The 16,756-nt window shown below is 41.7% G+C and overlaps 1 protein-coding gene across 1 annotated transcript in view; it reads right to left on the reverse strand.

Moving 5' to 3' along the window:
* Positions 1 to 16,756, reverse strand: part of LOC128742855 (semaphorin-5A) — a 357,873-nt gene that overhangs the window by 201,789 nt on the left and 139,328 nt on the right. The window contains exon 4 of the mRNA XM_053839338.1: positions 12,855 to 12,954. Coding sequence (XP_053695313.1) covers positions 12,855 to 12,954 — 100 coding nt within the window. The remainder of the gene's footprint in view (positions 1 to 12,854; positions 12,955 to 16,756) is intronic.

Consider the following 16,756-nt stretch of genomic DNA (forward strand, 5'->3'; position numbering starts at 1 on the left):
AGCCATTGATTGGGCTTAGGTGCAGCGCAACCGTTGCTGGCGGACACGCCCTAAAAACTGCCACTCAAAGCAAACAATCAGATCAAAGCTAATGATCATGTCCATAATTTTGCATTATAAGCGCAAGATTATGGCGACTCCATCGCGATTGCTGTATGCAAAACACTTGTTGGCAAGTTTGCTACGTGCCATGTCAGGTCGGGGGGATTACCCCCGTGTCTGTTGTATGCGCATATTGTTCCTCGTACATCAACAAAAACCCTGCTGCTGTCCCTCACACCCGGGCTGCGCGTCAATCGCAAACATTCATACGGCACTGGCTGGCAGCAGCGTGGCCCAATGTAAATAACAGTCGCGATTTCGGAAACCGGCTCCAGGCGACATGGCCGGAGTCAGACTGACTGACACCAACTGTACCGCACTGCAATTGCAGGCCAACATTTGTTTGTCAAAAGCGAGAGTGACGAGGTGAGATTTTTTGTGGGTTTCGTTTGTTGTTTGCTCGACCGATTGTTTGTTGTGAGTTTTTCTGCTGTTTTCGCCCAGCTGCGGGGAAGTACCTACCTACATTACTAAAGTTCATACTAGAGACAACAACTGTGACAACTTGCGAATGCAATTATACCTTTTTAGCCAGTTTATGTTGAAGTTAGAAACCCCATTTGAATGATCAATACAACTCTGTTCATTATAGCGTTGGAAAGGTTCACTTTAGGCTCAATAATTGTGAATAGTTTACTATAAATTATTTGTACTCAAAACAGATGGTTGACGTTAATCCTCTTGCTTCCGTACTGCTCGTCAGAACACTCGATGTAAAGAATTCTTTAGATTGAATGCCCAAGTAGCACACATTAGGTCCATTTAGTTGAAGCAACCGGATTACGACTGAAATGAGTCATAATTCTGTTATCACAACTAATTTGTAACAACCGTGCTAGTAGGGTGGATATGGCTGAGGTAAAAGCGAAACGGAAAACAGGTTCATGTAGCACTTCACGTTTATCTTACAATGACATATTTTATCAAGTGCTAAACAGTTACACCAAAGTAAGTCAAACTTTCAAATGCACTCACCAAATAACTGTGTCAGTCGACTAGTAAAACGAAACTCAAAGGTAGAAAATTGATGTTTGACGCCCTTTTTGAAATTGAGAACTAACTATCATCTGAATCAGCATGTTAAAGTTTTGAAGACTAAACCTTGTGTTTTTAGTCTTGACCTTGAAATGCGGGCAAACATATATTAATATTTTTTTGAAACGGTGGTTCCACAATTGATGAAGGGACGGTAGGGGAAAGTAATGAAAAGTTTTTTTGAAATGGGGAAAGAGTGGAATGGGGAGATCGTAGCAAACGCGTGCGGATGGACGCGAAAAAATTTACCGTCACGTTTTTCATTGATTTTCGAAAAAAAATTTGCGGTTGAATTTTTTTGAATAGTGTCGTGTTTAAGAAATATTAAATTCAAGTGAATTTCGATGTGAATGTCTTTGCTGTAAAACTTCCGAATATTCAGCGGCTTATGCGAAACCGGACAGAAGTCAAAACTATAGTGAAATATCTTCTCCATACTCGAAGTTGCTATCTGGAACTAACATTTTGAGGATCTGTTCCCGATATTTCTCGAAGAATGTGCCGTCTTGAACTTCCAGTAGAATATAATACCGGTCAATATTACCCACTGAATCGAGATTCGTCGTTTTATTCATAGTATTCCGGAAATATTTAAGGACATGGTCGATTCAACTGACATCGATTGGCAATATAACCTGAGTACCAGATTTGAAATCGGGTGAGGACGTTCCTTGTATTTATTTATTCTTTATATACTCTACTGTGAAATCAAAGTACAATGTATGGCAAGTTTAGAATCTTCTATTTTCCCGGAAGGGAAAGTCTTCGATTTATACCCACAGTTATTGTTAAATTAATTTTTATATATTCCAAAATACTTAATTATCTACTTTTGCGTTTTCAGTGAGCGAAAAAAGGCGCAAAGGTTCAAAGGTACAAGTACCAGCGAGCCATATGCCCTGGCGGGTGTAGTAGGTTCGAATCCGGTTATAATCTCAGATTATAGCTTGGTTCGACCCATGCACCTTCCAGCATTGGACAAAAGGTAGCAGTCACAACAACAACTTGTTAAGCGTAGCTACCAATAACCTCCTCCTCCCGTCACCTTTCTACTCTTTCCCGCCCGCACTTTTTCACTCTTTCCCCTCCATTTCAAAATATCAGAGGGGTTGTGTAGACACGACCGAATATATAGGTGACGCAGGACTACGTAAGTCTCTTTGTAGTGATAGTGGCATGTATTCATGCTATATGCAAAATATATACATGCTACATGCGTTGTACGTAACATTTATCAAAGTAGTAACATTACATACGTTCAATTCTCAAAAGATTGTGCATTTGAAAACAATTTACAAAATCAAGAACACAAACACATTGCTTTCCTGCTACGTTACAGAAATTAAAGATTGTTTTTATTACCCATGGTTCCCCTCGTTGGAGGGATTTTACCAATTCAATCCTATTTTATCAACAGCACATCTTTTCACTACACTTCTAATGAAACGGTAAGCATGCGTATTCATACAGAGTCGTATTATAACCGAACAGTACAGCTGTGGCACATTTTTCCAACACAGATATCAAGTTCGCCGAGGTTTAATCGTCTCGCAGTGTCGCAGTAAAGAATTTGCGATCTGTTGGGACAATGAACTTGTGTCATTTTTTCTGGCACACTTCATCTGTTGGCACGAGGGGGTTTTGATACTCTCTCTGGCGTACTTCCCAAGCAAGGACACCAAAATGGTCTAGGTTGAACCGCGGTGTTAAGAAATCTTGTTAAAATGAGGAAACTTGGTCACTTGCTTTGGCTTACTTTCCAAGCACAGATGTCAAATTGGTATAGGTTTAGATCATCGTAAAGAATCTTCCAACCAATCACGAAGCGAGAATTCTGGTAAAACATAGGTTCATTATTTTCAATTTTTCAATAGTTCAACATCAAGAATCTTTACTTTTCTTCATTTGGGTCAATTCTTAGAAGACTTTCCAATCGATTGGTGTAAGAATATTGAAAATTGATCGGAAAACCGCAGAGCTATTAGCGCTCAAAACCTTTCATTTTTCGTGACGCTCGTATTTTTCGATTTTTTGGAATGCCACCCTATCTCAAAACTTGCCGTAAGACGTAGTCCTAGGTCAAAAAAAAAAACTTCGTTACTTTCCCCTACCGTGCCTTCATCAATTGTAGAACCACCGTTTCAAAAAAATATTAAAGTTTTGTAGGTCGCACGTCGGCGACGAAAGAGTTTACAAATCATTTGCCGCTTGTCATTGGTAGGGTAATGCCGTTATCGTCGGGCCACTGTTATGGTCGGGCCACCACGATTTTTTCAGTTTTTGTAACTCGTGATACGTATATACAAGCAATGTAAAATTTCTTACTGTGACAGCTAACTTTTCACAATATTGTGAGTTTCAATCGTGTATTCAAAACACGCTAAATAGTTACCTCTACAAATCACACGTACTGCGGACGCAATTCAGATTGCGAACTAATCCAAAAAGCTTTTGGACATTCGTAAACACTAAGAGGAAAGGATCTTCTATTCCTTCTAGTGTATTCTTGGGCGGAACGGAATCATCAACTGTTACTGAATCTTGCGAATTGTTTGCTGATCATTTTTCTTCTGTGTTCGCCAGTGGATGTACCACGCAGTCTGATGCTGAAATAGCTACGTCAGGTGTCCCCGACGGTGCTGTTGATCTGGACATTTTTGACATCACTCCCGAAATGGTCATTTCTGGTGCAAAATAATTGAAGAGCTCCTACTCGCCTGGTCCCGATGGTGTTCCGGCTATTATTTTATGTCGCTGCGCTACTGCTCTTGCCGTGCCTTTAAGTCGAATTTTCACCAAATCGTTTGAGCAACGGAAGTTTCCAACGCTGTGGAAACAGTCCCATATGTTTCCCGTATTTAAAAAAGGAGATAAGCGAGATGTAAGGAACTACAGAGGCATTACCAGTCTTTCTGCTGGATCAAAACTCTTTGAAATCATCGTAAGTGGTATAATTCTGAACAGCACCAAAAACTATATATCAGTCGACCAGCATGGTTTTATGCCCGGTCGTTCTGTGGCGACGAACTTGATGGATTTCACTAGTACCTGCATCTCACAGATAGAAACTGGAACTCAAATTGACGCTGTGTACACAGATATTAAGGCCGCTTTCGACACAGTAGATCATCGAATACTCTTGCACAAGCTCTCTAAACTCGGAATATCTGATAGATTGACTTCATGGTTGAGCTCATATCTAACAAACCGTACTTTACGGGTCAAGCTGGATTCCACAGTTTCACGTGCATTCAGTAATACCTCTGGTGTTCCGTAAGGCAGTAACCTGGGGCCTTTGCTATTCGCCTTGTACTTTAACGACATAGCCATTCTGCTTGGTTCCGGATGCTCACTGGTATATGCCGACGATCTAAAAATCTACCTCGTTGTGAAATCTATCGCTAATTGCTACCGATTGCAAGCGCTGTTAGATACCTTTGCTGATTGGTGTAGTAGAAACAAGCTCACAATAAGCATTGCCAAATGTGTGGTTATAACATTCCACCGATGCAATACGCCCATCTCATTTGATTACCGGATAAACGGAGCTATTCTCGGACGCGTCGATCAGATCAGCGATCTTGGAGTTCTGCTGGATAATAAGCTCATGTTCAATCAACATTATAATGCTGTCATCTCTAGAGCTTCGCAACAACTTGGGTTCATCACAAAAATTTCCCGAGACTTCACAGATCCTCATTGCTTGAAGGCATTGTACTGCGCGTTGGTACGGCCAATATTTGAGAATGCCTGTGTCATCTGGAATCCTCATAGCCTGTGTTGGAAAGCCAGAATTGAACGTGTTCAACGAAGATTTGTTCGTATCGCCCTGAGACATCTACCCTGGCGTCTACCTCACAATCTTCCCCGCTACGTAGACCGATGCCAGCTTTTGGATTTGGAGACATTAGAGAGTCGTCGAAGGATTCAACAAGCAACTTTTGTGGCCAAGCTGCTTAATAATGAAATAGATGCCCCGGCTCTGCTGTCCCGTATTGATTTTCGTGCTTCACGTAGACAGCTTCGCTCATCAAATTTACTGACAACCAGATTTCATCGGACTATGTACGGGTTTTATGAACCACTGACGTCATGCATCCGCACCTTCACGCTGGTCGAAGAATTATTTGACTTTGGAGACGTTTCTTCACGCGCCTTTAGTAGAAGACTGACAAGGTCTAGGATGCTTTGTTGTAGATTTAAGTTTATATTCATGTAGATAATATCAAAATTGTCAGATGAATCGACCAAAATACAAATACAAATACAAATACAAATACAAATACAAATACAAATACAAATACGCGTACTGAATTCACTGATTGAATCAATACAAAAAAAGTTTTGCAGGTGCAGTTAACTTTTCTTCAAGAAATGATTCATGAAATGCAATTATCGGGATAAATATTGAAAATTTATTAAGTGTGTTGTGCTCTATTCGAAGGATATTGAAAAATCCCGTCCAGTTAGGACGTAAGGTGGTAAGGGGGTAAATGCTACAAAAGCGCTTATTGTAAAGGTCGGGCCACTTGTGTAGTCACAAGTTGGTGGGACACCATAATTTTAAGCACAGAAGCGCAATTTTCGCTAGAGAACGTCAGTCGCGGGAAATGTGATGAAATAAAGCAAAATTAGTATAATAAAAACCTAGATTGTTGTTGATTTTTCATTACAGTAGTACACATCGGGAAACGCGATTGTAGTAATATTGATTTTACAACATCACCAAAAATTTCGAAAAGGTGTTATTAAAAATAGGATATTTATACTTATAAGCGCCGTTGCTCACGAAATTCATTCTTTTGATGTCTCTACATAGATTTTCAATACATATTTCTTAGATTAAGAGCGGTGGCCCAACCTGTACAACGTGACCCGAGTATGGCAACATTTTTTGTCTTCACGTAAATGTCTATAACTTTATTATTTTTTAAGCAATCAGTTCAAGGTTTTCCAGAAATATAGCTTATTCTTAGACCTTTCCAACGATATATTTAGATTTTAAAAATTCTTTTTGAAACGGAAGTTATGCGAATGTCAAAAAGGTGGCCGACGACGACATTCCCCTAACCAGAACATTTCCGCGGGTTAGTAAGATCAGAACTACACGGTAATACAGATTGACATTCATTTAGATTTACTTATTTCTTCATCTGGCTCAAACTTAGCTCCTTTAGCACATGAAAATTAGCTTCCTTAATAGATTGAAGTTTTTTGACTTCTGTTCAAATTTATGGGCAGGTTCAGGGGCGCACGCTATGTTCGAAGGCACTTACTATTTAAGTTGCATGCACCTCAGATTTCTCTTCACAGTTTGTTAGTATTGGTCAAAACAATTAATTTAAAGAAGGTCTTAAAATATTCTATCTTGGATTTTTTACAAAAATCAATTTTCAAGGTTATTTAGGGGTCATCCCCTCTCAAGTTATCATATCCGTTGTATTCGACTACCTCCGATTTCAGCCGAATGTGGCAAAATGGCTCTCTCCGACCCCACGTGAATTTTCCCAAAGTTTTGAACGGATTGATCAATCCCCGATCGAACATAGCGTGGGGCGAGCTGGGAGCCAAAGGGTCCACCGGATCTTTCAGATTAGGGGCCCCATTTTCCAAAATTCTCATGGCAGCAAATATCTACCAAACTTAGTCTGTTCAGCCACCGCCACAGATATTCTGCCGACAATATCTATATCATCGGCAGACGAATAAATTAGATTGGTTGAAGATTGTGTTCGAGTGTTGATATCCGCTCAGTTTATAACAAGCTCCCTTTGGGATTCGAATAAACACATCAATCCAGTCGAAATCTGTATACGTGTATACAGCACTGCTTACCATTCAACGAAGCTCTTATCAGTTCGATCAGTTTTACGGAAAAGTCGTTCTCGTCCATGATTTTTCATAGCTTCTTACGGTCGATGGTATCATACGCAGCTTTGAAATAATTGGGAAAATTGTGCGTGTAAACTAGTAAGCAGTAAGCCAGTAGAACGAAAAGTCGATTTCAAAGCATGAAAATTTGGTAATAAGCTATATAAGCTGTAAGCTGCCGGATGTCGCCGAAGCAACCGAATGTCACCGAAAACTACGCGTTATCTCTCGAAACCGCGCTGCCAGAAAAGGGTGAGTTGAATGAAGCCCCTCTTGAGGATTGTTGTAACGCCGTGAAAACAACCATGCCAGCAGATATTGGCTGAGAAAAACGCAGCGTGGGTACAAATGCTGCGAAGAGCCACCCGTCAGAATGTGGAGCGATACAAACAGAAGCGGAGACAACAAACCCGACTCTTCAAGGACAAGAAGCGCCACCAAGAGGAGAAGGAGTGCGAAGAACTTGACATGCGGAAGTTCTATCAGAGACTCAACGAATCTCGCAAAGGCTTTGTGCCACGGGCCGAAATGTGCAGAGATAAAGATGGAGGTATCTTGACTGATGACCGTGTGGTGATCGAAAGGTAAAAGCAGCACTACCGATGAACACCATTTGCGGTCGAACAATCTGAGCCCCCGAACAAAGTGCACACGGAACAAAATGCTAATTAGACCGGTTGTCCTCTACAGGCACGAAACGTGGACACTGCTAGAAGAGGACCTACGAGCACTCGGAGTTTTCGAACGGCGGGTGCTAAGAACCATCTATGGCGGAGTGCAAGAAAACGGTTTATGGAGGCGAAGAATGAACCATGAGCTCGCGCATCTCTACGGCGAACCAAGTATTCAGAAAGTGGTTAAAGCTGAACGGATACGTTGGGCAGGGCACGTTGCTAGAATGCCGGACAATTATCCTGCAAAAGTGGTTTTCGCATCGAATCCGGTAGGCACAAGACGAGGAGGTACAGTGAGCGAGGTGGCAAGACCAGGTGGAGCGAGAACTGGCGAGCACTGGGTTCCCGCGGTGCTGGAGACTAGATATGGTCGGGTATGAAAATTTGAATACCCGAACCCGACCCGTACCCGATTAGGAAAAAAATTAAAAACCCGTGCCCGACCCGAAGCCGCAAGTTTATTTTTTTTTGATACGCGAGCCCGACCGCAACCCGTCGGGGACGGGTACGGGTCCGGATACCCGACAATCTTCAGTGTTAAATGAGGTCAATAGATACCCAACCCGACCCGTACCCGGTTTCAAAACCAAAAATTAAGAACCCGTACCCGACCCGAACCCGCAAATTATTTTTTTTAATACCCGAACCCAACTCGTACCCGGCGGGTACGGGTACGAATTTTCCGCTACCCGACCATCTCTAACTGGAGACCAGCTGCCAGGGAAATCGAAATAATTATAAATGCAGTGCTTATCTTGCCACACTGAAGAAGGTAACAAACCATATGCGAAATACGCCTATCCGTAAAATTACTTGGTGAGTTTTTTGAGTGGATCTAGATAAAGTAGATGGCACAGATCCAAGTATGATAGGAGGCTCTTGGGATTACGCCACGGTAGATGTCCCAGAGCAAGCCGGATAAATTTTCTTGGCACTCGTTCGTTTCGATTTCAAGGATTTCAGGCAGTGGAGATCATTGAAATTATGGATATCCAACAGTAGAGTGGCATAACAATGAAAAAAATGAACCCATATTGCTGCCTTGCGGGACAGTACCTCCAACTGGGGAATTGTGAAGAAAACAAGAAATACGATAATTTTGCATGGTCTATCTAGTCAAAAACTGCTTTTAAGTCCATGTAAATGACACCAACTGATAGTGGGTAAGCATGATCGAAGGTGCATTAATTAGCAATTGAAATCGCAGTAGATGCGCTCACTTACCGTTCGTGATTGGGAACTACGTGGTAATACAGATTTACATTTATTTTTTTCTTCTTCTAACTAATTAGACTGGAATTGTACTACTACGGATTAAATATTCACTCTCCGATCCTCCAGAACCCTCCAGAAATGTCGAGAGCACAACTTACCTACGCATCATATTTTGGTAAATTTCAATGCAGCATATGATACAGTTGAACGAGAACAGCTATGGCAGATAATGCATGAGTACGGTTTCCCGGACAAACTAACGCGGCTGATCATAGCTACCCTGGAGCGAGTGATTTGATACGTGTGCGTGTCGGGGACACTCTCGAGTCCTTTCGAATCACGCATAAGGTTGCGGCAAGGAGATGGACTGTCCTGTATGAGGTATGATCTTTAGCAAAAGTAGCCAACTCCTAGGATTCACAGATGACCTCGACATCATTACTAGAAACCTTGGGATGGCGGAGGCACTAAAAACGGAGGCTAGAAGAATAGGGTTACAAATCAATGCGTTGTAAACCAGATATATGGTAGGAAGAGGCTGCAGGCAAAGCAACATTTGCCTACCATGTACAGTGACTATTGACGGCGATGAATTGGAAGTGGTTGATGAACTCGTATATTTGGGATCTCTGGTCACCGCCGACAATAATACGAGTAAGGGGATTCAACGATTCATCCAAGCTGGAAATCGAGCCTACTTTTCCCTCCGCAAGACGCTTCGCTTGAGGAGCTTTCGCAGCTGCATAAAAATAACGATGTACAAAACGCTAAATCAGACCGGTAGTCCTCTACGGACTTGAGACAGTAACTTTGCTTACGGAAGATATACTTGCCGTATTTGAATGAAAGGTATTGCGGAATATGTTTGGCGGAGTACAAATTCAAAGCAGAGAGTGGTGTAGGCGTAAGAACCACGAGCTGCAGACACTACTTGAAGAGATTCCCATCATACACCAGGCGAAAGTTAGGAGACTAGAGTAGGCCGGCCACGTCGCAAGGATGCCGGACGACTGTGTAGTGAAATTCGCTCTCTTCAAGAATAGGCACCAGGAATAGAGGGGTCCAACTTGGCTCGACCAGGTTGAAGCCGACTTGCGTGTATCGAGACGCGCAACGAACTGGCGATGAGTAGCCCTGGACAGTGGAGAGGAATTCTTGACCCCGGTTCTCGGCTCGTGGAAGCTACGAACAATATAAACCACATTTCGAAATTACATCACCATCGGTCTATTCGCGCTGGTTCGAGATCGTTCGAGATCGTTACGAATCGGAAAGCAACTCGTCACGACAACCAGACTTAATCAAGTGCCTTTGGACCAGCCCGATAATGCTAGACAAATAAAACATTATATCACCGAGCAGCGGAGAAAACAACAAGGTTAACAGCACTCCTTGATTTTATTTGCCTTCTGTCTGACGAGACACGAGCATCCGACGGCGGCGCTCCAAAAATGGTAGCTCCGTTCGTCCTTGCGCTAATGGACAGTTATCGACGACCGCTCGAAGGGTGGAGGATCTTCCCCCGGAGCCAGCGCAAATAATGTACAGACATGCTCATAACACCGAGTAAGTATAGCTATAAATGTTTTCGAAAATTTCATTCCTGCGGCTCCGTGGACCTAAGGCAATAATTAATTTAATTAAGAGGATGTACTTCAACTAAGACCTTACTTCCATCGGCCTTCGTCTGCGGCAATGGATGGAAAATGTAAAAAATCTGGTTTTGTCTTTTTAGGAACTATCTGCTTTTCTACCTCCACATGAAAGCGGTAAAATTTACGTTTTTCACACAAAAGATTTATGGCTTCTCGTTCGCATTTCGAAGATTTATATCCCACCAAAGAGACACGGTTGCGGCGGTTGGCCCTGTCCGGAAAACCTGTTCTAGCCGGGATGTTTATTCGAAGGAATTCAGGCTGCCGTTTGCACATCGGTTTTTCGAACCAGGGTGACGCGCAAATCAAGTCGCAAATCAGACTTCGCAAACATTGGTATTAATTTCAACCGCGCAGTCATATTACAGTGTCCCCTCTCGCTCAGTGTTCAACAGAAACTGCGCGGCAGTATAGAAACATGTGTAACAAACAACGGAAACCGCAGTTAAATAAACAAAGACACTGCATAATTACACCACGAACACAATATTTGCACCGTTTGCACTTGCACGAGTGTGGCCTCCAGCCACGGATTGTTGCCCCGAAATCGACCCGGCCCATTACTAGGTGACACGCATCAGCTCTGGCGTGGTTTCCGATTCGCGAAAGATATCGTTTCGTCGTCAAATCGGAGGGATCTTATTGATTTACCACCACTGGCTGTTGTAAGTGAGACAAGCTCTTACTGCAACAGATTGTGGTTACCGCATATGTAGGTTTCTTGGAAAACGTGTTGAGACGCGTGAGATTTGGAAATCAATTTCATGGAAAAATGAATATAATTAGCAAATAAGCTTTACCATCTTTAACCAAGGAAGGCCATATTTGAGCGGAAAGCCAAAGGTGTGATCCGTCAAAATTAAAACCTATCAATTTCATCAACAATCGTAATATACCTAGTTACAATAAGCGCCCAAGCATCGCAGTTTAGCGTTGAGCGTGGCGAGTGTGATCGTTCGTCAATAAATAATCGTTAATTACCGAAAGGCGAATGATCTCAGCAGGTATCGAAAGGCTGTCCACGCAACCCAAGCGCCCAGTGTGCCTAATGGAAGCCGGAGGCATTTGAACTTACCGGGGCTCGGGCTTGGTAAATTGTTTTAGGCGTTTCGCTGACAGCTGCGCTCTGCTCAAATCGGTTGGAATATGTCAGCGGAACGACCGAAATGAACGAGGTTTCGCATTAGTACGTAACATACCCGGCCGCCGCCGGGTCAGTGAGAAGTTCATAAATTTTGCCAGCCGGTGGTGCTGGAGTCATTTGTTTGGCATGCAAATTTTCTCCGCCTGATGACAGTGGCGAAAATGAACGGTTTATATTGCATTCCCGAGGTTTGGTTTCACCAGCTTTTTAGCATTCTTCTCCACATAATGAAAAAAAAAACTAAAACGAATGACGAAAACAACAAGAATCTATAGTGTTGTAAAGTCACATTTTCAGCTAAAACCATTTATTCACGTCAAAATCCGGTAGAAAAGTATGTAAACTTTCACGTTTTATTATTTTTTTCTGCAGTACAGTCACACTTTTCCACCGTGAGGTCTGCCCATGCGAAGATAAATGAAGTTAAGCAGCCACTTTTATGATGTTCCACCTGATTTGGGTCTTTAGCTATTCAAGTCCGTGTTCGCGAATTTCAAATTGAATCCGATGCTGACGGAAAACCAGTTGTCAGCTTTCGTTACTGACACGCTCTTTACGGTGCAGGCAATTTCCAGACTTAATGGAGTATTCACGTGGCCAGGGAGGATCGCTGCTATCTGGATTACATTGGCCCCTAAGCCGGACGTTTTGACTACGTCCGTGTGGAAGGTTATATTGGTTTTCGGAACGCTGCATTTCACGAACGCTCGTTGAGCGATTGCACATTGCACCGTATACAAATGAACTGACTTATGGCAAGCCTCATTGGGGTCTGTTAATCCATATCACGTAGTGTCTTTCAAAATATCACATTGTGTAACTGAACTCCGCTTATATGGATCCACGGTCAACCAGAAATAGTGGCGATTTGCTATCGGTACTCAAATTTTGACAGTCAGCCAACTATCAGCTAAAGGTCAACTGGCCCAGGCCAACCGGTAGCAGCTCCCGTCCAAACAGGTTAGGTACCTCCCGTCTACATTCGAGTGAACCATTTGACGTATATGCTCAGGTTACCCCGATTGTAAATTGGCTCAACCAGCAGCGGCGTCTCGCACACTGGGAGGTGGCCACCCGTCGCCCAAAGATCTAGAGCATACAATGTTGGTTCTTTTTTTTTGCTACCCAGCTCATTCAGGAGGTGGTGGACTTACTTACCTTGCACCGACGATTACTTGATCACGCGCCACATCGAACAGCAGCCGGGAGAATGACGTAACGTTAGCATCCGTGAAGCGATCCGACGTCGGCAGCAGGTCTATGGTTTTGGGAGAAAGCAAACAACAAAAAGAGTTGTTAGTAAGGAATGCTAAAGAAACTTGGTTTTGCACGCAGTATGGAATAATGTTGATAAAGAATGTCTTTTCATTAAATTTGTTATTAGAATATTGGAAAAATTGGTTATTTTCTGAGCTAGATTAAATATTTAGCTTTATCAGAAAGATATTTTTGTAAGAATTTCAACGGAGCAAAAGGTATTTTAATGCCCGTCAATCAACTCCCTGTCATCGGATTCCACCAATAAAAGATTAATTTAATCGTGGCGGGTTTCAGAGATATCAATCTTTCTTTGTAGACCGAGAAAAGTAGAATAAAACGATTTTTATCTGATCAAAACTGCTAGTAACAGGCATAACCAACACTATACCATTATTAGAGTCTAATAAAACCAATTTACACCGAAAAAGTCACCATTTGGAGATAGGCTGCTCGTAGGCTGCTTTAACTGATCGAAAGCTGTTCAACTGTTGAATAAGCTGCTATTTGAATCACATGTACATGTATAGTAAGTATCAATGGGGTTGATGTAGTCACAAAATGCCATAAAAGAAATCTGAAATCTTAGATTTTGGAATGAATTATTTTCTAATGCCGCAATGATGGTTTCGTAGTTGGTCTTGAGGTAACTACAGTCAGGAACTGAAACGGTTACATTTTTTCTTTACATTTACCAGCATGCAATGCCATATCAGACTCTAAATAATACCATCGCTCTGTACTGTTTCTGTATCGATAGTGCCTATTCCTTGCAAATGTCAAGACTAGCCCGAAAACGTACATGATAATAAGCAAACATTTTCGTATGTCAGCCGAACATTCATACAAAATGTCGTGTAGAAATGACATGCATTTGTCGCTTTTTGATTACAGTTGTAGTTGTAATAGTACGGAGCAATGATACACTAAGAAAACTTTTCGTGGAGTTTCTATGTGTCCCACATACAGATTTTTGCAATGTGCCCAAGAAATGATCTTTATAAGCCAAACAGTTATCATTCATGTGCACGCGAAAAATTTGCACACACTATTCATATACGTATAATTTTTATGTGCATTTCTGGGAGGATTGTGTTTATATGCAACACATGATGATCATAAGGAATTTCATATGGAAATTTACTATCAGTTATGTGTAGAATATTTTGAGTGTAGGTGTATTGGGGACCTTCCTATTTAAAACCGTGTTGTTTGGGGAAAGCTGTTTGTTTGGTTTACGTGCGCATCAGCAAAAGAGAATACAAAGTTTCTCCAAGACTGGTGACATTTTCTCCCCGATATCGAAGAGTGTATGACACGTAGACCAAGAGATATTTTCGTTGTTCTTGCATTTCTTTTCGGTGCTTGTGTACCAGTAACATGTCGCAAGACTGGTAGCAAGAAAGAATGGTAAATGTCTTCAAATTTTTGTCACCAACCAGTACATTTTACGTCTTTTGTCTCGTGATAGGGCCGCTATCTTATATGTAGTGTCGAAACTAGAGTTGGGATATCAATATAATGGCGCACATTTTATCGATAAAATTGTCTGAAAAATATTGATAATAATAATGGTTGATCTGGCAACATTTGCTATTAACTGCCAAACATTTTCAATCGCGAACTAAAACAGTTGAAAGATGATGCCCGAAGTTTGGAATTACTTTGTCAAAAGCAGTGCTGCATTCGCAAAATGCAAAATAAGTCAAGTCGATGTACTTTGTAAAGATAATACAACAAATTTAAAAATGCATTTGCAAAAGCATTCAGATAAAGAAAAAGCAATTGAATGTGGTATTTCGAAAAACAAAAGCGAAGCCTCTTGTTCGGGCGGCACAAGAGCTTGGAAGCATTTATTCAAAGAATCGGAGCTGTGGGCAGGTATGCAAATATTGGTTTAAATAAATATAACATTAGTATTTTTAAACTGAAATAAATTTGCAGATAATGAGTCTAAAAGTAACGTTATTGACAATGCCATTGCTTATATGGTTGTAAAGGATTAGCAACCAGTGAGTGTCAACAGTCGAAGATGAAAGCTTCATCAATCTCATTAAAGTTGTTGCCCCAAGATGCCGAATTCCGCAGAACAAACTGATCACTATCATTGACGAAAAATACTGCAAAGATGTTGACAACACTAAAAAATAAAGGAGCATACACTGTGGCTCTTACTGTATACATATGGACAGATAGTCTTACAACTCGCAGTTATTTGGGAATAACATGCCACTTCACTGATAGTTCAATCGTTACTAGTCTTCAAACAACCTTCAAAGCAGTTTCTGATACTTTTAAGGCAAGTAAGCAAATTGGATGTGCAGCACATGCATTTAATCTAGTGGCAATGAAGGCAACTTATTACCCGACCACGAGGTCATAACAAGGTTATATCAGTTTTAACACATTATGATATTTACAGGGAATCAAAATATCATTGTTCATACGCAAAAATAACCAACAAAAACGAAGAGCGCTAAACAAGTTATTCTCTGCCTATAAAACAAACATACATATCAACCAAAATGTATCACGATAACATAATATTAGGAAAAAGGAATGTCCCATAACACCAGTGAGAATGATAACTTTCGGTGAGAATATATTTTGATTCACACTCGCTCTCACAAACGCTTGTTGTTGGTGATGCAGGTATACAATAAAATATGTCTTTGTAGCAAGCCGGCTGGTTAAAGACAAGACTTTATCAGCAACTTGAACAAAAGAGACAAACAGCAAAAACCTTGAGAAAAAAAACCAGCTGCCAGCGTGTTTGCCGCGATCAATCGGGGGCTTTCCCCCGAAACCCCGTGCTGAGAATCGCAGCTAACACGCTGACAAACGAACAGCGTTCACAGGCAGTACCTTGTAAGTCGCAAGGGCCTGCATAGTGCCGTCGTCCCGCCAGTAAACACAAAGTTAGATTAAACTTCTCGCTGGTGCTGGTGGAGGAAGAGGCACAATTTGTGTCTAAAAATAGCCCAACCCATGTCGCTACATTAACCCCTCTAAGGTCTACATCATTTTTAACACCGCAAAATTCACTAAAATGGCCATAGCTTTTTTATCTTTCAATATTTTTACACCAAACTTGAGAATTTTGCCGAAAATATTTTCTATTTTCATAATATCTATAGATAATGGCCATATATCATATGGTCCCAGAGTTATTCCGGAGTTCCTTGGGGGACCGAGACATAGCTTTTTTAGATAAAGCTTCTAAATATTGAATATTTGTTTAAAATCTGTTAATTTTTGTAAACATATCATCGACTGCGGACATATCAATTACTTTGCTGCAATTATGAGCCATGGTGCGCGCCATCCGGATCCGGGGAGATACGTTAAATGCGCAACCGGTTTCCATAAAATGACATTTCAGCATCAGTAAAGTATGTCGCGTCGCCTATCAAAAAACATCAGCACTCGACAAAATAGCGATTGGCGACCACCTCATGTCTCTCAGCGGCCATATGGTTGATTCCACGTCCCGGACAAGTTCCTCCGAAATCCGTTCCGTGCCTGAATCAGAAAAGAAACCCTCCCCGGGCCCGGAACCGGTCATACGGCCTCTGAGAGACATGAGATGATCACCAATCGCTATTTTGTCAAATGCTGATGTTTCTTTATATGCGACACGACATACTTTACTGATGCTGAAATTTTCCTTTATGGGAACCGGTTCCGGATTTATAGTGTCCCCCCGGATCCGGATGGCGCGCACCATGACTCATAACTGCGGCAAAGTAACTGATATGCTCACAGTCGATGATATGTTTACAAAAATCAACAGATTTCAAACA

Source organism: Sabethes cyaneus, chromosome 3 (assembly GCF_943734655.1).
Source record: "Sabethes cyaneus chromosome 3, idSabCyanKW18_F2, whole genome shotgun sequence".
Taxonomy (NCBI): Eukaryota; Metazoa; Arthropoda; class Insecta; order Diptera; family Culicidae; genus Sabethes; species Sabethes cyaneus.